Below are 22,509 nucleotides of genomic sequence, written 5' to 3'. Positions count from 1 at the left end.
TGCAAGCATTGTTTTACACGTATAACCATGACTGCACATCTACAGCGCCATCACCCAGCAATATCACTGTCTGAAGGCTGGATAGCAGAGAAGGTAATAAAGTCCTCCAAATAGCAACAATTCCTCGCTGAATCTTTCAAGCAAACATATCCAACTGGTTTCGAGAGACACATAAAAATAACAAAGGCAGTGCGGGTGTTTATTGCTAAAGATTTGCAGTCGTTTTCGGTGATTGGAGATTTGGGTTTTCGTCATTTTATAAAAGCACTCGATCCGCATTATAGACTACAGTCTCGCATTTTTTCAGCACCGAGATAATTAAGATGGTTTATTTATGTTTACTTAAGTACAAACATGTTTATTTGAAATGGCCAACTTATCTTTATTAGCTTCACATGTATGTTTATTTTCAAAGTGTAGGATTTTATGTGTTCCCCAGTTTGTAAATGAGCTACCAGCAGCTGTGAGATTTCAGTGTTCATTTTTATTAATACAATATACTAGGAACTAGTGTACTTTTCATGGCTTTTAAGTAAAACAAAATGAGTATTGCAATAAATCGTTTTTATTTTTTTCTCCCTAACCTCCTACTGTTCCTATTGCCCATAAAATAAAACTTAACTGAACCGAACCAAAAACAGTGTTAAAAACTGAGGTATGTATTAAACCGTGGGCTAACTGTATTGTTGCATCCCTAATATCCAAAAATTCCAGAACTGACAGGTGCATAAAAAAATCGTTTTTTTTGTCTCTTAGTGTCTGGCCTCAACTGGACTTTGGAGACATTCATTTGTCTTTTAGGCAGTTTAACCTTGGGCACACAACACAAGGAAATGAGATTGATGAGAGGCAGATGAACACAGAGATCGCACTTGTTTTGACAGATGATGTATGAGAAAAAGAGGGAAAAGTTGCACACCAGATTGAGTCGCAGCTTCAAGGCCTCGTGCATCATCTGCTTAGCCTTGCAGTCGTCCTGGTACTGGTCCTCTCGCCAGTTAGTCACAATCTGATGGAGGATACATCATATTGTTCAGTCACTGGCAACGTCACGAGGAGTTATTTGGGTGGTGGAGTTTATGAAGTACCTGCTGGACTTGGCTGTAGAGGGACGTCAAGAGACCCTCTCTCTGCTCGTCTTGCCCTTTGAGACATGTCAGAACCAGTGACAGGAAGGGCTGCTGGCTCAGGAGAGACATGCTGAAAGAGAAAAGATGTGTGGTAATCATCATGATGCACCCGTGTTACTGAACATGGCTAAAAATGTAAATAAAACCAGCAGCACACATAAATATTGAGTGAAATGCTGTATTTTTATTTTATTTTAAAGAGGAGCTATTATGCCACTTTATACAAGATGTCAAGTATCTCTGAAGTCCCTGGAGCGTGTATGTAAAATTTAAAATTAAAATACACCACAAATAATCCTTTATAAACTATTTGAAATTGCCATAATTGGTCTTTGATCTTAACTGTGCTATTTTGGTGACTGTCGCTTTAAAATCAAATGAGATTGTGCCCTTTTCAAAAGAGGGCAGAGCTACAAATGCCTGTGTCAGCAGAGTGGCAGATTCAAAACAAGATTAATGTTCTATGCTAATAAGGCAGATATTAGCCCTTTTCACACATCAATATCCGGAAACAAACAACAGTTTATCATAAGCATTTTATCTATATTATTTTATCGATAAATTCACTGCTGGCATTACGAAGGAACACAGAAACGGTATCTGACTGACATATAGCAGCTAAATGTTTTTGTAAAAAAATACAAAGGCTTTTAATTGCATCAACAGCGCAGCTGTAAATGCATCTAAGTGTTCTGATTGGCTGGAGTAGACGTCTCACGTCAGTGCGTTCTACACATGAACGTTGGGGTGGGGGGTGAAAAGGGGGCGCAACGTATTTGAGGACTGGGAGGGAGATGCACGATTTCAGGGAGATTTTCACTTGTTTGCGGGCATCAGGGCATGTCTGTGAATTTGCGGGAGATTTGGGATGTCAGGAATGACTTACCACCTCACTCATAATTCTATCTTCACATAGCCGTGTGCCTAATACGTATCCATAAAACACTGTGATATAGCTGGACTCAGACTGATTGTTTTGGCGCTGATCTGAGCGCGATTGCAGGATTCACATATGCCAAACGAACCGAGCTAACTGGGAAAACGAGACAGGTTCCGAACCAAAAGTCTAGGTGTGAAAGCACCCTAAGACTTTTTAAAAAGAAAATACAAAAAAAACAGAAGCTTATTAGAGATATTAAAAAAGACATTTGTTACCGTAGATTCACTACAAATAAATCAAGGTTTCTTTAAATTCAAAGAACGCTGAAAAACTGCAACTCTTTTTCCGCAAAAGGTAACAGAGGTAGCAGACCTCACGTTTTCACCTACATAGCCACTAATTTTGTGGCGGCATGTGACGATGTGAGGTGCTTCATTAGATTAGAACTGCTTGTCACTTAAGCAGAGAGACTCTTTCTTCCTGAGCATAAGTACTGCAGGATACATAAACATTCTTGCCTTTCACTTCAGGGAGGGAAAAGTAGTGCTTTTATTTCCAGTTTGCAAACACTACCTTTGAACTTGTTGGATTTGCCATCGTTCTGACTTCTGGTTGTTGCTGTGTGCGACTGTGTGTGTGTGCTTGCTTGTAAACACCCGCACTACTGTGCCTCTGATTGACAAATGACGGAAATGTACTCTAAGCCAATAATCACATTCTCAGTTACACCAAATTCACAGACACACCAATCACCATCACTGTTTAGTTATGTGCCCCACCCCAGCCCCGAACACACACACCCACCCCAGAGAAAGAGAGGTCCTATGGCTGAAAGAGCACGAGTGTTCTCAATTACAGTAACCTACATTTTATTATCAGTAACGGTTTTGTAACAGGGGAAACCATAATTCATTTGATTACTCATTACTGAAAAAAATATCGCCATTAGTAAAACCGTTATTCCCATCACTGTTTAATACAAACCATAATAGTGAACTCAAGCCAAAATAAAGCATTTTCTCTTACAACATATGGTAAAAAAAACACTGTTGATGACAATGCAACAGTGTTTAAAGACTTGGGTTGGTGAACCTAAATAGACATAGACCTTGACAACAGAAAACAAATATTCATGATTCTAAAACTTAAAATGTAGAGATGGGTTACTGAAATGGGTAAACAGGTTAGTCTTGAAATGGGTTATAGTCTACATACAAATAAGCCTTTAAATTGTGTTGAAATCACCATAAACACTTGATGCAAGAAACACCTGCAGAAGTTTCAAAGTTGTGGTACCTTTTTTGCTTCTGTCGATCTCTTTCTTTTCGTGAAGAGGGTCCCAGATGCTGTCCCTTCTCCAGCTCCTCGCCTGCAGCCTTGAGCACGTGCCCCTGCACCGAGGTGGGCAGCTTACCAATTAGAGGGGCAACTAACCAGACACCTGAACGCTCAGAGGAACTGGAGGAAGCAAACAACAACAGTATTTGAGAAACACAACACTTCTTATACATTTCATCCTAAAGGGCCATTAAGCCTTAGTCTGTTCTGTTCTGTTCTCTGAGTTTTGCTTTATAGTACTGTCAAAATATTTACATCAAAAACATAATTTAGAAGTAATGGGCCCTTTTTCTGTCATGTTTGACCCTCCTCATCAGAGCACAACATCTGAATAGGCCTGGCAAACCTGTACTCATAGGTTTTTCCTTTTAGCTGTTCTAAACACCACATTTAAGGCATGGTAAGAAAAACGTTTTACACCGTTAATTTGAAAGTTTTTTTAGTGCCACCTTTTACCCAGAACTATGAAGAGGTTTTAACAAATTTCAGGTGTGATGTTTGTGAAACTGAATAGTGGCAAGAATCATTTAATAACTGAATGTTGTAATCAACATAACAATGCTTATGAGACATCATTGATATATACCTGGAGTTGTCAAACTCAGTGACAATGTGTACAGCAGATTTTAGCTCCAACTTGGCTCAACACACCTGCAAAGATGTTTCTAGAAAGCTTAGTAAGAGCTTGATTAGCTAGCCCAGGTGTGTCAGACTGGGGTTGGAGCTAAAATCTGCAGGACACTGGAACTCCAGGACCGAGATTAAGAGCCCCTGATATACATTATCATCTTATCGCTAAGCCCTACCCTACAACCAGTCATTTTGGCAGAATGGCTTTAATAAACTAAAAGACTAGCATTTACAGCAAGGCCATGTCCACAAGAATAGGTTTTCGTTTGAACACGTATTCTTTTTGTTTTGGCATTCCATCCACACTGATGTGCCGCTTTTTTAGGAAACTAAACCGTATCTTTTTAAAAACTATATACAAAGTGGATACACATAAAATGCTGTTTCCCAGCCATTTTGACCTATTTAACTAACACGGTGGACGATATTGTAAAGCAGATGTTTGAATGCTGTCCATTTTGACAGCTTTATTAAAGATTAATGTCAGTTTGTACATGCTTCATATTGCCTCTCTTCACAGGACAAAGAAGGTTTACTAGAAACGGTTGTTCAGGGGTGAAAGCAGACCACAGTTGCAACATTTTGGTGCAAGGTTTCAAAGAGATGGAAAGTAAATAAACATCAGGTAGAAGTAGGTTGAAGTGTCTTATGTCATGTGCAGTACATAAATAAAAGCGTTTGCAGTTGTTTTAGTGTCGATGATGAAACAAATTGAAAACGATAGTGTGGACATGGATTGCTTTTAGATATCTGAATTACTGTGAACGTATCCTAAGGAGACCGATTAGTGTTTTTAGCAGTACTATGATCTCTTATCTGTCAACAACAATCTATGGAAAGTTTGATTTCTCAGTTCATGATGCCTTTAAAAGAAAACCTATTCGTGTTGTGTGAAGGTATGAAAGGCAGCCCATCGACTCCATCAAACTGACAGCGAATAAGACCACATGCAGAAAGCAATGATTGAGGTCACCCACCTCAGCACAGGTTTGAGTTTGCTGGCACTGTTGCTATTGGAGACTGAGCTGCCCGAGACAGCAGAGCCATTCCAGGAGGGGTTACTAGAGTTCATCTCTGCAGACTTCTGGAAAACCTCAATAGTGGCCTTGGCTATGTTCTCCAGAAGAGAATACAGCTCCTGTAAAGAGTGGGTTCAGATGAAACAGCAAATGACAAACCTTAAAGGAAAATATCCTCAAGCCCAGTTAAAGTCCACAAGCACACTTCTGCTTACATTATTTGAGCTTTGCTTGATCATGAGTTGTAGCTCAAGAGAGGACTGTCTCATGGTCCACTGGTCCATGTTCTGGAAGCAGAAAAACAGACGGAAAAAGGAAAGAATGCTTTTAAAAGAATCTAAGACGAGCTTAAGAGCCCCAGCTGGATATTAATTGCGAGGGGCCCCTGTCTTCACAGTCTATGAAGATGAAAACCAATCCAGAATAATGAGCTGCCGCGAGACCCACACAAATCATTAATGGCTTAAAGGCTAAAGAGTGTGAAATGAATAATTAAGCCTGGGGAAATGACTGTCTGTTCATTCTTTGCTGCTCTTCCATTGCCGACAGCTGGAACAGAGCTGTCTGATGTCTAAAACACAAGTTCACGTGTTTGTCTTCATGTATGTGGAGCCGCTCTGCTGGCTTTTTAAGCTCAAGAGTTTCTCTTCTGCACTAAGAGCAAGAGCAAATGGAATTGCAAAAACAAGGATAACTCCTCAGTATGTACAAACATGGTGTATTACAGTGTTTCCTAAATGATTCTGTGAGACTATGGTGACCCCATGTATCACATACAAAACCATTTAGAAAACATTTTCAAGTTAAACAATTTTATTACTGCAATGCACTACAAAATAAAAGTAAAATAAAATTAAAGTAAAATAAATGTGAACTAAAATTAACTTTAGTTTAATGTCCAGTTGATCTGCCAAATGCCAAAAAGCAACATTAGAGATCTTACAATAGTGTACAAAAATGTTCTTTATGAAACTGAAAGACCACCACAATCCAAGAAACTATCGCGACTCACTGTATTATAGAAATGTTTAAAGTGCTAGATTTGTCTGTGAATGTTTGAAAAGGTTCTCTGTTCAGTCTACTAAGGAGCAGATGTTCTTATGACCTGCAGGATGCGTTTGATGCGCTGTCTCTGTGGATTGTCGCCCTCTTCACTGTCCAGCTGTCGGTGTGGGTAACAGATGAGCTGCAGCAAGCGCTGAGCCTGGATGTTGACCAGCACTGGATCCTGCAGTGCACTGCTGTCTTCTGACAGAGACTTCAGACAGCGCTCGCCAACCCATTCCTGAACCACAGACACAAATCAGCTCAATCAAACAAGCTTCATACATTAAAACCAGCATTTCTAAGCTTTTCCTATGAAAATCATCTCATCTCCGCTGGAAGTGAGCAGAGTAATTCTGATATTAATCACTGTAGCGGCCTTAGTCCATTACAGTATCAGAGAAGCACAATTATAGGCATTTCCACAACATCAAATTGTGTTCCAGTAGTTGGGAATAGGTATCTTATCCATAAAAATGTTCTCACAACTTTAAGCTCTGCACTAATTGTAATTTGGATTATACAGATCCTCTAAAAATCATCACCTGGTGGCAGATGCTCTTCAGCACATACTTGGCGTAAACCACCAGACTGGCTGTTTCAATAGAGACATTACGTCCTCCAGATTTTTTAGAGCCCATGTCATCCTCTCCAATATCATCCAGACCAGCAGGATGGGAAAAGCCTGAGCCTTTCAGCTCAGCATCTCCTAAAAAAACAAAGCCATTATTTGTAGTTAATTCTGAACATTTTAACATTTAACTAGGCTACATTTGCTCCATTTCTGATTTTCTTTGACTTCCTTTTCCACATCTAACTCATGTACTAAAAACGTTAACACAAGCCTTTTACAGTTAATCCTGCTGCAGCCGTTAAATGTTAACAAAAATGTAGTTGTCAGAAATACAGGCTAACTTAAGACATTTTTTAAAAATCTTGTTCTTAATCTTAAACCGAAGTTGACATTGCGAGATGTAGTAGTATGTGAAAGATTGTTTTGTTAAAATTATGTTAGTGGGTCAATGTCAAATTATTATAATTGTTTTTGACCTGGGGAGTAGCAAATAGAAGTTTATACAGCTTATACATTTCATTTGTTAGATAACCACCCTCTTTATCAGGGGTGCCCAAACTTCTTCTTATGAATGGCCAAAATCCCAGCTTGATTGAGAGCTCTGGGCCAAAAGTAAATATAGCAAACTGTTTAACACTAAAGTTGCTACAGGTAATTTCCTCATTTATTTCATAATAATTAAAAATAAAAAGAAAAGATTACTTCAACCACATTTACTAATGCATTCTAATTTTTAGAAAATGTATATTATTTTAACGAACTTTGCCTTGATTAGCATGCTGATATCTTCTGCTTTGTCCCCTATCCATTTATAACATTCTATTGAAACCTTTATTTTTATTTTTGTAGCTTAACAATAAAACTAACAGACAAAAGGTTACATTAAAATAAAAATCTATGTAAAGGCATTCCCCAAACCTTGTCAATAATTTCCCCTTTGGTGGGCCAAATCAAAGGATATAAAGGGCCAACTTCGGACCGCGGGCATCTCTGCTCTATACATCTGGCAGATCTGAAGAAAGGTTCACTGTACTGATGATATAATCTAATATTAACTCAAGCATGGTAAATTTTCTGGGTATGAAACCTTTTGATCGTGAAATTAGCAGTTACTTCTCTAAATATAAATAAATATGTCATATAAAATATATAACATACATGGCAATACAATATTATTTATAAAATAGATCATTTTTCTAAAGTTCTTTTTTTATTTTTACCTATACTAAGATATGACAGTATATATATATATATATATATATATATATATATATATATATATATATATATATATATATATATATATATATATATATATATATATATATAATATATATATATATATATATATATATATATATATATATATATATATATATATATATATATATATATATATATATATATATATATATATATATATATATATATATATATATATATATATATATTCATTCATTCATTCATTCATTTTCTTGTCGGCTTAGTCCCTTTATTAATCCAGGGTCGCCACAGCGGATTGAACCGCCAACTTATCGAGCAAGTTTTTTTGGGTTTTTTTACGCAGCGGATGTCCTTCCAGCATAATATCTGGGAAACATCCAGCACCCATCTCTGGGAAAACATCCACACACACATTCATACACTACGGACAATTTAGCCCACCCAATTCACCTGTACCGCATGTTTTTGGACTGTGGGGGAAACCGGAGCACCCGGAGGAAACCCACGCAAATGCAGGGAGAACATGCAAACTTTACACAGAAACACCAACTGAGCTGAGGTTCGAACCAGTGACCCAGCGACCTTCTTGCTGTGAGGCGACAGCACTACCTACTATATATATATTTATATAAATATGGGAGGGGTTGAATGGAAGTAGGTCCATGATTCAGGACTCCAACTCAGGAGGTCTGCAGCGCAACAATTGTCAGTGCTTTCATAATATTAATATTCTGTGAAAAAGAAAAATAATGTCCTCATGCTGAATTTTTTTTTGTGTGTAACAATAAATATTGTTTAATTTTATAGTTTTTTTTGATAAATAGTACTGAATTAAATTAAGGTGAAACTGACCCATATCCAGGGCTTGACGTTAACTTTTTTGATCACCAGCCACTGAGGCTAGTAGTTTTTCATTGTTACTAGCCACTTGCCATTTTCACTAGCCACAATTTTGTTGTTAGGAAAATATATTTTAAATGCATAAATTTGACTTTGACATGCTAAAATGACTTGATATATATTTTGTGTTATGTCCACATGTCTTCTCATTCATTTCACCTTTTTGTGTGCTGTGTTAGAGCTTGCTAAATGGACATGAGGAAATGGGTTGTGGTATCATAGTGTCGAGTTGCAATTTTTTAGGGTTCAACATTTTTTCTCTGGCTACACTGAAAAATACATAAACAAATAACAAAGTATTTGTCAGCTACAAATTTTAACTAATTAAAGTTTGAAACAAACTAATTATAGCTGTATACATGCACTTTTTATTTAAAAAAAAAAAAACTTTTTTTTTTTAAATTACATTTAAAATAATTATTGTATATCTACATGAATCTAAAAGCATGCACAGTAGTCTGTCCAGGCTAAAGGTCAAAGATCACCAGTTAACTTTACATAAATGGAAGTTAATTTCCAATTAAGCAATGTTATTGTAAAGGATGATAATTAAATCATAAATAAAAAATAACTAAGCAAAAGAAAGCAGGTGAAAAACATTCCGTGTGTGATAATGAAAGAATGATCCCATGCACACATTTATTGTTAGGCCCATTAATTGTTCATGTCAAGCCCCGCCCATATCATGTCAAGATAATGCAAGATAACGCAAGGTTTAGAGCTTTTGTATGTTTACAATACATATTCATCTTTTGTTTGTTGCTAAAAACATGAATGGTAAAGAGAAAGGCATCTAAAATCTCACCCAGCATGAACACAGCTTTTAATACAGCAAAAACGGCTCCCACCACGATGCTGTTCTGTGAAGCAGCCAGCAGATGTCGGTCGCAGGACGACCTGATCCCCACTATGGATTTGTCTGTGGGCAGAAGCATTATTCTCAGCTAGGCAGTTACATCTGGCAATCCTGTCTAGAATTGCTCATTTGGGATGTGTAGGGTACTGTTTGTGGTATGTGTCACCTGATTTAGTGCCATCCTGGGGACAGGGGTTGCGCTGTGGGGTTCTGAACAGATGAAGCAGGATCCTACATGTCAGTCTGGCTCCAGGTTCAGAATCCTGTTCACTACAGGCTGCACACGCACACACGCACACGCACACGCACACACACACACACACACACACACACACACACACACACACACACACACAAACATGTCAAAAACAGCGGCTTCCAAAAATAGGCACTAGCCTCAGAGAATGACCCCATCATTTCTGGCTCACAGCTGTGTGAGTGCAGTACAAACAGGATGGGCTGATGAGAAAACTGCAGACCACCAGCCAGACAGACAGACCACCTGTGACTCAACAAACAAGCAGGATAAATAAACAATCACCCAGGCAAAAGAATCCTTTGAACTTCCAGAGGATTCTAAGACTTAAAGTGTTGATTTGGCCAAACTAAAACATGGGGTTATGAATTTCTCACCCACTACGTTACTCTGAATGACACAACTATCACATTAAAAAAGATCAAGTTCCTGCTCTGAACACTGTTAAACTTAAAGAATATAAACTAAAACCACGTGTAAAATGTTTCAGTTTACTTGTGGCCCATTTCCACTGAGTGGTACAGTTTGCGTCGGTACGAGTCACCTTTATCAGGCTTGCGTTCCCACTACCAATGTTTTCAGTCGACATCATACTCGCTCGAGGAAATGTCTACAGTACAGTAAAGCTGTACAGGTTGTTCACATATCATATGAGCAGCCCTTCTCACAAAACAAATGCTTTATACACATAAATACTTCTGCATAAATGTTTATTACTAACCTTTCTATAAACAAGATTTGATAACTGCAGATCAATGATGCAAAAATGGTGCAAAAACTACTGTAACGTTTTCAATTATATAAAATAAATAAATGCAACATACGTAATTTCGTTATTCTGAGTTCATAATAGTGCAAAAGGTGATGATAATAGTTAAACATTGCAGTTTGTTCATGTTTTGGTTGCTAAAAAAATCATTTGCTCCTTAGTTTTTTCCGTCTTCTCAAGTTTTTTCGCGATTCACTCTTTTGAAACGTTTGTCTGTTTCTGAAAGAATCGGATGGCAGAAGCACTTCAATAATCACGCGCACATTATTATAAATAGCTCAAGAAGTTTGTTATTTCAAATATAGACGCATGGCAAGCTAAAATGAAAACGCTCACGCTTTAGATGCCCTTGTAAACACTATTACGGGGCACAGGGTAGATTCTGCTCTTCCTCTTGGCTCTAGGGCTATTTATCAAGACGATGACAAGGTTTGTTTGAGCTCGGGTTGACCATGGCTCGTAATTATATGCATATATATTATTACAGTGTAATATCTTGGCTGTGTATTTAACAATGGCGGTTTCTTTGTTTTCAGTCTTCTGGCTTGCGCATGAGCTAGTGACGTATCTCTGTAAACCAATAGCGTTTAGCTGCATGTCTTGCTTTGCTTTTTGGTACTCATTTGTTGTGCTAGGTACCCTTCCGAAAGGGTACCTAAAAAGGGGTATGGTACGGTTCGCTTTTTGGTACCCTTTGGCAGTGGAAACAGCCATAAAAGCGTACCCCTCAGAAGAAATGGGCCATTAGGGCTACTGACAGGATTTGACATTATTCCTAAATTAAATTCTAAAATGTAAAAACCAATTATCAGAAAAAGGCAGCACAAAGAAGTTTGAAACAAGTAAAGGGCGAGTACCTGATGACAATTTGCCTTTTTGAGTGAACAATTCGTTTGAACTATAAAGGGCCACCACAGGGACTTGAACGAAACTTTAAACAAAAATACCGGATAGAGCTAAACAACTCCTTCAGGCTTATTTAAAAACTACAAGCTTGGAACTAAACAGTGCACAGCTAACCGAATAGCTTCTTGTGCACTGAGCCAATCAAAGAGAGAGTGTGGGAGGCAGAAGCAGCTCTCAGGCAACAGGACACACATCAGTACAGCTAAAGATGGAAAGTGTGAAATGCAGAGACATCAAAAAGGCACTCTGTTAGTATTGACGCCAGTCTGATTTTTCCAGGCTCCCTCAAGAATCTGTGAAAGTTTTTTTCCACTTCTACAAGTGAATTAATCAGTGTCTGTATGGCAGGTGATTGTGGAAAAACAGGAGTCGTACCTGCATTCAGGAGGGATGGGATGGCAACACAGCGCACCAGATCTTCCAGCAACAAACACTGCCGAGCTATTAGGATGGCAACGAATGTTGCTAGAGAGTCGTGGAAAGATAGATCGCTCACCTGGCAAAGAGAAAACAACACAAAATTTTCCTCAAGTATACATTTTAGCAGTTATCCCGAGCAACACAGCCAAACATAAACACAATTTTTGGTAACTTTGTATCTAATCACAAAACATGATCAAAAAATACTTTAGTCACTGTTACAATAGCTATGTTTCAATCCAAAGATGCGAATATATGCGCAGTACAGAAATATCTCATAAAAGACCTGCGAGTAACGCAGAATTTCCAACCAATGAGCCAAAGAGAACAAAATTGTCACTTTCTGATTAACAAATATCAAGAGTAAAAACAAATTTGCTGTGGTAGCTGCGTCAGTCTTTTCTTTAATTATTTATTTACTTGCACCTCAGAAGACAATGCCAACAAGCAATGAATGCCTAGTGGCATTTGAAGGCATGAGACGCAGACCACAGACACTTTTGACTATTCTGGAGGTGATTAATAATATAATAACACGAAAACCTGAAACGTTACTTTTTAGAATTACCAAAACAACATTTTAAATGTTTTATAGTGTGCTCAGCCTGCTGGTTTGTCCATTCACCAACATTTGGATCATCACATGATCTCTTATAACAAAATCACGTGACCTTAATGCACAGGAATTTGATCAGTAAATTTGTTTTCATTGTAGTTTATGCACATCTTTTCTTTTCATATAAAAGGTTTAACCTACTCAGTTCAGCACATATGCTTTTTTATGTGCATTTTCTAAATGTATGCACATCTTGATGTTTCCATCAACCGTTCTTTATGCACGTATACAAAATGAAAATAAAATAGGTGGATGGAAACAGATAATGATAGCACTAAAAGTCTTTATAATTCCAGTTAGGTCAAGAGCTTAAATTGATCACATATTTTGTCATAATCAACTCAGGCTAATAGTCACACGAATCAAGCAGTTTAATACGACAGATTTGAGTAACTGTTCTTTTAAAAGTTGCTGATTTATTTACTTTTTACCTAAATTCATTGATTGTAATAGGAATTCATATAACATTGGGTTTTAAGTAAGAATAAAAGAATTCCCCCTAGACAAAGTTCAAATTCAGCAACACAAAACTGCTTGATTTTTAAAGCTGCACAATTCAGAAAAAAAAATGACAATGCAATGTTTAATTGTTTGTTATATAATTAATACATTTTGTCCAGATCACATAAATATATCTTTCTGCAGAAATACAAATTCTTATTTTTATTGTCTAGGTGGGTCTTCTAAAGTAATGAATTTGTGTCAATTAGAAGCTAGCATATTTAATAGTTCAATGCCAAAATGAAAACGTACAAATGATCTGGGGAGTCTAATGGTATTCAGGTACAGACATTGAATAATGAAATGTAAAATAACATAGTATAGTGTTGACTGTATAAATTAAATACAATTAGGCGTGTCAAGATATCTATATTTTGTCATACGATATATTGCACAAAAATATATTATGATAAACAATGTTATCGTCATTTTAAGAATGACAATATAATAGCATCATAATGCAAATACACTCGTCCAAAGAACATATCATATTTATTAAGAATATTTAATTTATTTATAGTCATTTTACGAATGGAATAATTAGCCACTGGAATCAGAATGTGAAAACAGATATCCTAAATCAATAATAATATAAATGATAAATGTTAACAAAAAACTGCAAGGTAAAAAGAATTAGAAAGAAGTAAAATGTCTAATTTCAGTTGGTAGACACCCACATGAAAATATATTATAGTATTTTATAGTAATTCTTTAACCTTACTGACACTGACACCTAAAATAGAGATAAAGATGTTGCAGAATCAGCTAAAATGTTCCTGATCTTGTTTTTTTCTTGTTTGGGCAATATATATATATATATATATATATATATATATATATATATATATATATATATATATATATATATATATATATATATATATATATATATATATATATATATATATATATATATATATATATATATAGCATCACCAAAAATTATTGAGGTCATGGCCATGTGTTGTGCAATAAGTCAATATATTGATTATTGTGAAAGGCCTAAATACAATGAATCATTGTTCAAGCTGCAAAAACGATTGTTTCTTCATTCTGAATGGTTTCATTCAATTCAATTCATCTTTATTTTTTAAAGCGCTTTTACAAAGTAGATTGTGTCAAAGCAGCTTAACATAGAAGATTATAGTAAATTGAAACTGAAGTGCCAGTCCAGTTTTCAGAGTTTAAGTTTAGTTCAGTTCAGTGTGGTTTAATTTTCACTACTAAAAGTTCAAACACTTAAGAGCACAAATTAGCTTAATACAATATTAAAGAAAATTGAATGTTTATCTTTTAAATGTTTTTAACCGTTACTGTAAATGTTACATTTTGCTATAAATCCACAATTCACATTTGCTGAACTGCAGTGTCTAGTCAAGTATGATCCCTACTCGAAATCACACTTTCTGTAAAACAAATTGTGTAAATAAAATAGTACATTTTGCAGTCCAACTTATACTGAAAGAGACTACTGTGTGAGCTGTGCTTCATGCATTTCTACACTATAGGTAACAGATTATTGGGGTTTAAGCAGTAGATATTTAGACTCACGTCAACATTGCAGAGCAGATCGTTGAAGCCACAGTTGCCGTTGTTAGAAGAGCAGCAGAGGGCCTTGAGCACACCCAACCACTCAGCACTTAGAGAGCGACAGTATGCTGTCAGCTCCGCACACAGGATACCAATATCATTCACCCTAAAACAATACACACAACATTTGCCAACCACAGAAGAGCAGGTGCAGCTACAGATGCCATGCAGCTGTTCTACTACCACTTAAGACATCAGGACTCAGAGTCATTGTTTTGGCATTACTTAGCAATTAGTAATGCCAAGACAAATGTTAATGCATAAGACAAATGTTGTCTTCTTTCTGCCACATAAAAAATATACAGGTGTTACAATTATTATTTAATAGACTTTTCTAATAATTGTTTTTCTTTAATAACAAAAAAGTCTGACATGGGACAGTTTTTTGTGCTATTACCTTTTTTAATATTTAATATTTTTGTGGTGGAGAGAGACAATTTAGATGTTACTCTACGATTTATTATTATTTCAGCAACAAAATCTCAATGTTTTCTTAAAATGTATCTTTAATTCAATCATGATAAACAATATATTGTTGGAAAGGTCTAAAATTTCTAAATGCATAGTTCAACAACCATTTATGGTTACATTTTAAAACCATATGATTTTAGTCTAAAAGCAATCTTAACAAATTATATATAATTTGTAAGCTTAATATTTCTAGTTTTCATATCTGTTGATTTTTGATAGATATTACTAAGCAACAGTTAATTATTAATTTAAAACAAGAATTGCAAAGCATTATTTTGCAACAGCAATACACGTCTTAGAAGATTTGTAGAGGATAAAATCAAATCAATTAATACCAAAGGTTTGATAATATTGTAGAATTGTCAATTTTACAAGTAAAAAGTTATATTAGGTCCAAAGCAAATCTATGCCCAAGATTTCATGACTATGTTCAAAAAATGGGGGCAACGGGTTGATATTTGATCTGGCCTGACAAACAGAAACAAACTACAGAGTACAAACTTACTGAACAAGTCTTACATTATATTGCAGCTGTTTAAGTGTATGAGAATATAAATATATATGTATATATATATATATATATATATATATATATATATATATATAATGTTTTTTTTTTTTTACTGGAATGGCTTATCACTCAAAAACAAAATAATGCAAATAAATACACTAAAGCAGAGTTTCTTCATCCTGGTCCTCATGCACCACCGACCTCTATAATTTAACTCACCTGATTTAGATAACCAGCTTGTTAGAAGAGCTTCATGCATGAATGATTCAGACTAACACGCCACTACACAGGATGTATTGCTCTCTTGTCCCTTCCTCTTGTGTGACATAATATACCTCCATAAATAAATACAATACAAATTTCCATATCACACACTAAAATGCCATTTGAATGAAACATATACGCTCCCTTAAAGACCACATTGGAATTAGATTTGAACGAACGTCTGATGTAAAAAAATAAGAGGAGGAACATAAAAAATATGCAGCATGGAGGAACCGGGGTTAAAAACTGCGCTAAAGAAACATTAAAGTTATAATTTAGTAATTCCAAAGTTTTATCTTGAATTAGTTTTTATTTAAAACTGCATTTTATTCTACTTTTTATTTTATTTTAACATACTAAACATTTTATTAACTTTAGATGAAATTTTAAAATGTCTTTAATCTTCTTCTTGTTGCCCGGTCAGATCACACAATTTTTATCGTCAGTTACAAAAGTCACTATGTCAGATTATACGATTTTGTCTTGATAAATTCTTGATTTGTCTTTGGTAACAAACGTGCCAGACTACATGTTCCTTCATGATCAGTCATCCCGTGACGTCGATGACGAGCAATATTTCTTTAAGCAGTCACAAGTGTTGCTTTAACAATATTTCTTATCCTAATTTCATTTATTTTTATCTTATTTCATTCTCTCAATAAACACTCATGCTTGCTAACAACTAGACTACATTATTTAAGGGCACTGGTTATGACCTTGAAAGGATCAAATGTATATTTCTTTTTTAATATTAGGACAATTTCATTTAAATCTAAATGTTTTCCAGCCATAGGTTGCATGTTAAAAGCTCCCTCGTCTGAACTTGTTGGGAGTGAGATGAAGAAAATGAAAGCACATCAGCACCAAGGAAATAATCAGATGCCCAAGAAAAAAAGACATATTAAACAATTAGCAAATATATGACAAAGGTTTGTGATGCAACAATTATAGTGGAGCATTAATTAAATCATTATTTTCCACAAAGGGGAAAAAATCATCCACCAGCACAGATGAGTAGAAGACGGGCACAAACAAAAAATTATTAGTATATTTTTCTTGGAAAAAAAAATATCTTTTTGAATTTTGTTTTTGTATAACGAGTTTTGTTTGTATAATTTCTAACTTTATTGTTTATTATCTTAATCTTATTGGTCAGATATCTACTAGATAAACAAAAATAACGAATAACATCTGAGGTAAAGTGCTTCAAAAGCAGTGTGCTATTCACTTTAGCGCCAAAGCACAAACTGGTTTGTTGAATAAATTCAAATCTAGCCGAAATAAAATTAAAGTGAAATATTTATTATTAGTTAGGCATTAAAGTTAGCATTTTTAATGACAAAATCATCCGTTGCGGCGGTCAGTTTTAATTTAATTAGTTTAATTAAGTAATTTGAATAAGCAGGAAACGCTTTTAATATATATTAGCAGCACTGAACATGTTTCCAGACTACCTCGGAAGAACAAATTGGTCGGAAGGCTGAGAGATCTCAGAAACTGGAGAATGGAGATGTCTGCTTATCTGTTCCAGACAGACAAATAAAATTGCTCAAAACACTTAAATATTTTAGAGAAAGTAGTAAAGTTTGCATAACCAATGATTGATCTTATCCATCCGAGACCCACCCATAAGTAAATATGCGGCCTATTTTTTGATTACCTGACCCACGGATTAACAGCAGCACCCGCAGATATGACTGAGAAATGCTGTGCTCCTATTTTCCAGTGTCACCCATATGACGGAACTCGTTGTATACCAAACTATCACGATGCATCGCAGACATGGTACCAGTTGTCGCAAACTATGCTACATTACACAAAAATAAACTATTGAATTTTGTGTCACGACAGCCATTTGCTGTTTACGACTCCACATGATACCCTACATCAAGGAAATCGTGCCAAAATCCAGACTAAAACAGTGTGATCCGACCAGGGCTTTAGTCAGCAATTTGAGGGCTTTAACAAACTCAGGTGACAGAGCAACATTTATTTTTTTATTCTAAAATTTTACTGAAATTAAATTAAGATTAAATTTTTTTTTAATGGTGTTAGATACTAATAATAAACCTGCGGAAAACAATCAACAGAATCAGATACCAACCTCTCAGGATCTCGATGGTCAACGCAAACATCCATGAGCACATTACACACAAAGCTGTAGCGGTTAGCCGGGCTGTCATTGAGTTCATTGGTGATCTTTCCCAACATGGAGTGGTTGAGGTTGTGTGCAGTAGGATTAGTGATGGCATCGATCATAAACATCTGATCCCACAGCATGTTGGAGTCTGACGGGTCGATGTTATAATAGATGGAATTCTTCACCTTTGAGCAGAACTCACTGTGGGATTGACAACACCAGAAGCCATTAGAAACCAAGAATATGGGGATTTATTCCAAAATGAGCCATGCTACTATCGCATTCACCTGAAAATCTCTCCAAACTTGCTCTTTAGGTGACTGCAGGAGGTATAGAGGTCGTAGAGATAGGCTAGGATACAGCGTTCTGCTGAGGAACAATCTGCAGGATTCACACCAGACTTGACTACAATCCGCAACCTGCAGAGCAAGATATGACACTTTCATCAATGTCACCCTAAAAGATGTTAAATGCACTGTCCTACTGAGCTGTAGAAAATAATATGACATACCCGTCAAAGACCTGTGCGGTCTGGTCAGGGTTGAGGATGAGGCAGGAGTGGTATCTCCGCAGAACAGCCACGATACACAAACAGAGGCCTGTAGTGTAACTGCCCGCCAGGTTGGAGGACTTAAGCAGGAGTTCTGCTTCCACCAGACTCAATTCATTCAGCAGCTACATGGCAACACACACAACTTTGCATATTAGTGTACAAGTAAAACAAGAAAGAAGATATAGGGCCCTATCATACACCCGGCGCAGTGTGTCGCAAGGCGTGACGCAGTAGTCTTTTGGTAGTTTCAGCTTGGCGCAAGAGTCGTTTTGAGGCGTTGCGCTATGCTGTTTAAATAGCAAATGCATTAGCGCTCATTTGTGCGCCCATAGGCGTTCTGGTCTAAAAAGGAAGGCGTTCTGCGGCGGAACGCTGGCGCGTTGCTATTTTGAGAAACTATAATAGATTTTTCATTAAACCAAAACTAACCCGGTCTAAACTCCAGCACAAAGTTGCACCTCGCTTACACACTGCTTAATACCCACAAGAGAGCAATAGGCAAATATCTTTACATATGAAAAAATTTAAATATTAAGGATATATATAGGATATAATGAGAATAGATATAGGATATAAATATAAAGGATTAAAATATTACAAAACATATTTTTCTAGCCTACATAAATATAAAAAACCACTGCTTTTATGTCTTCATCTCAGGAGGCTTTTTCAGTTCATTCATAACAATTTGCTTTTGTGTAATGTTATTATTATTAGCAGTATTATTTAATATATCCATATTTATATTTGTTTTATTAAAAACAAGCTTAGATTTGCCCACCTGTCAGGTTTTAGACCAAATGGGGCACAGCATGTGTTTTAGGATATAACTCAGGTTTTTGAGCACATTTTGCTATTATTATTCATTTATTCGTTTGCTGGAAATTAGAACTGAATTTAGAAATAGTTTTGAAACGAATATTTGCGCTTAACAAACAAAAGTATTTATTTATAGACTAATTGATGTCTGTGCGTAAAGGTTTCCCTATCCAAGAGCAAAAGTGAAAGTGATCCATTATCTCTCATTCTCACGCAGTAGATGCTCTGTTTAAGTTTTCTGTTAAAAAACTGTTAACTGTTTGCTTGTGAAATGCTCATTTTTTCCACTTAGACTTACTTTGCGTCCTGTAAATAGCGAATGCGCTCTTGGCGCGACGCAGCTGACTCCTAAAGGGAATGGGAGATGAGACTCTAATTGGTTTATTCTCAAAACACACCTATAACTCATTAGGAAAGTAAACTCAACCCTTTTAGACTTTTAGATTTCCCATCCTTAAATTAGCAAAAACGCGCCCTGACACGCCCTGAAAGCATTTGCGCCCTGCGTTTTGCGCTTTGCGCATGGATCATCAAAATAGAGCCCATAGACTTCACACGACAGTAGGGTTCCAAGTTGTTTTCATTTAAGCAATTTCGATTCAGCCTATCATTCCACTTCATAACGATTATTAATTCCCATTTGAATTTTTTTTAAACAGATTTTTTTTAAAGCCATTCACTCTTGCCATGTTTAGGCTATAATCAGTAGGGTGTAACTGTTAACTGTGAAAAGTCAACAAATAAAGACATAAATAATACTTTGTATAGAATGTAAGACTATACTAGAAGAACATGTTATACTGTAATCCGAATACATTTAATCATGTTCACTATTTAAATAAATAAATAAAAAATAAACAAAATCAATCGACAGTTTATCCAGAGTTATGCAGCTTAAACTCAAAGATGACTGCACTGCAGAAATGCTTTATTTTTATTTCAAAAATCTAAATATACATAAACCAATGAGCAGTTTTAGACAATTAATAAAATTATAGTTTTGTTTTTAGAATTATTATGTCAAAATTAAGTGAGTTTTTCATTAAAAACGAGCAAAATAATCATATTTTTAAAGCAAAAACAAGATGCTTATGTAAAGCTTAAGATGCTTTATCAATCCAGGAAAAGTTCCTTGTTGAATGTTTTGGCAGATAGATACATCAGTAAAATGCTCAATGCCATTCACAGTGCAAGAATGACTGAAAAATTCATTATCTGTAAACAAATCTGAATTATGTGCATCATATCAAATCTCTGATTCTCTTAAATCTGTAACCACTTTCAAAATCAAATCAGTCCTTAGGCCTGTCACAATATAATTGTCTTGCTGTATGATATATTGCACTAAAATATATTGTTTTTTATGTATGGGCGATATGTATTGCATCATCAAAATGATTGAGGTCATTTGTTGTGCAATAGGTCGATATATTGGTCATTGTGACAGACCAGTTCTCAGTTCAGTTCTCAATACCCAACCCTAAACAGCAGCCAGTGAAGAATTCATAACAACTATCTGCACAATAAACAATATTTTAATTAGGGTTCTTCTTTAGTAACACCCACAAAACAATGTAGTTTGACATTTCTTATCAGCGGATAAGAATCGTTTAAACAATGAAGTATGCCACACATTTTTGCGATAAATATTAGACTGACAACATTTGTAAGCCTGATATTGTATCTTTTAAATCCATTACTCCCTTTACACATGACCAGGGCCAGATGCAATCTGCTGACGTTTTTTGCTATTTCTGCAGAGAATTTTGGTAAAAATCAGCGGATTTCTGTGGAATTATTTTGGGAGTATCCAGAGGAGTATCATAACTAAAACCTTAATATATGAAATAAAGAGTAACACATTTTTATCTTTTATTTAATGTTTAAAATGCATATCCAATTAGATTCACTTCATTTGGTAAACAAAGCAAGTCTCTCATATAATATCTCTACTAAAAGACAGAACATATTGCTTAAACTGTGTTTTACATAAATCAGATGAATATTTTTATATTAGTCAATAATATTGCTGTAATTAATTAAAAAACTGAATAAATTTAGATTTACACATTTACTCAAGTAAATAAACAGAATTAACTATGGGCTAAAAATGAGCAGAAATCTGTGGAATTCTGCGGAAAATTACTTGTATAACAAAGGTTACTCAATTAAAATGTATTCAAGTGATTTCTTCATATAAAGAAGCATTTTCAAGCCTCCACTTCCTGTACCTCTGCTTGATTTCAGTTGTCAGTTCAGGCATTTGATTGGACTGTCCATTTATATATATTTTTATGTGGGGCTTAACTCTAAATGTACAGAAAGACAGTGTTTTGGATCAACCCTCATACCTGTATAGCAAAGTCAATGAGGCCACTTATATTAAGAGAGTACTCCATGAGGTCAAAGATGAACTGGATGTGTTGGACCAGTGGGAGGTGATAGGACATCCCTAAGGCAAAGCTGGTGATTTGCTCCAGAACATTCCTGGACACCTGTAAGACAAAATAGCCAAAAAGATCATATGAACACACGTGAATGCAAATCCGATTTGATTTCTCAGAGCTTTTTCTTAGTCACTCTGCCATTTTAGGACAGCACATTGCAAAATGCTCAAAGATAACACTCAACCAAATACCATGCTAGTTTAACAGAAAGTGATGATTTTATTTTCTTGAACAGGAGAATGTTGCTTTGTTCACAAAAGGTGTTATTATGGTGGCTCGAGAAAGCCAAAATACTGTTAGACTACATAAACTTATCATTCTTCTATCTTCTTCTTCTGAGACAAATTTTTTATATATGCATCTCCTAATAGAAAATTCATACTACAACCACTAAACTTACTTCAAACCTCTAAACTTGTCTGACTCAGGTTGCTATATCTTTTCAAACTGATCCGACTTACGGTTTTCCCAAAACTGACCAGGAAAATTCGGAAAAGTCCCATTGACTTAACATTGGACCAAACTTTGTGAGCTCATAACTTTGGGCCAGACTATCATACAGACTTAAGTTTGGGTTCATATAACTCAGACTGCCAATCTGCCAATCACTGATGACCGTTTAACTTAATAGCCACACCGTAGCAACCACTT

The 22,509-nt window shown here is 35.7% G+C and overlaps 1 protein-coding gene across 6 annotated transcripts in view; it reads right to left on the bottom strand.

Moving 5' to 3' along the window:
* The window catches only part of med12 (mediator complex subunit 12), a 64,663-nt gene that overhangs the window by 18,289 nt on the left and 23,865 nt on the right, over positions 1-22,509 (bottom strand). For 5 of the 6 annotated variants that reach the window (XR_015506868.1, NM_001441560.1, NM_001441562.1 and 2 more), the window contains exons 18-32: positions 21,763-21,906; positions 18,551-18,714; positions 18,327-18,458; positions 18,004-18,240; positions 14,615-14,759; positions 11,902-12,022; positions 9,762-9,872; positions 9,545-9,658; positions 6,587-6,750; positions 6,103-6,282; positions 5,213-5,284; positions 4,956-5,116; positions 3,307-3,468; positions 1,089-1,200; positions 920-1,009 (exon numbers count right to left, since the gene is read on the bottom strand). Coding sequence is in view for 4 of the 6 variants with exons in the window: in NM_001441560.1 (NP_001428489.1) it covers positions 920-1,009; positions 1,089-1,200; positions 3,307-3,468; positions 4,956-5,116; positions 5,213-5,284; positions 6,103-6,282; positions 6,587-6,750; positions 9,545-9,658; positions 9,762-9,872; positions 11,902-12,022; positions 14,615-14,759; positions 18,004-18,240; positions 18,327-18,458; positions 18,551-18,714; positions 21,763-21,906 (2,109 nt within the window). In the remaining 2 variants the exon portion in view is untranslated. Of the gene's footprint in view, positions 1-919; positions 1,010-1,088; positions 1,203-3,306; positions 3,469-4,955; positions 5,117-5,212; positions 5,285-6,102; positions 6,283-6,586; positions 6,751-9,544; positions 9,659-9,761; positions 9,873-11,901; positions 12,023-14,614; positions 14,760-18,003; positions 18,241-18,326; positions 18,459-18,550; positions 18,715-21,762; positions 21,907-22,509 lie in introns of all 6 variants that reach the window. The other variant, XR_015506869.1, reaches the window with a different exon arrangement.

Source organism: Danio rerio, chromosome 14 (genome assembly GCF_052040795.2).
Source record: "Danio rerio strain M-AB ecotype USA chromosome 14, GRCz13ab, whole genome shotgun sequence".
Lineage (NCBI taxonomy): Eukaryota > Metazoa > Chordata > Actinopteri > Cypriniformes > Danionidae > Danio > Danio rerio.
Note: the sequence above shows the minus strand (reverse complement) of the source record. Positions and strands in the feature narration are given on the sequence as shown.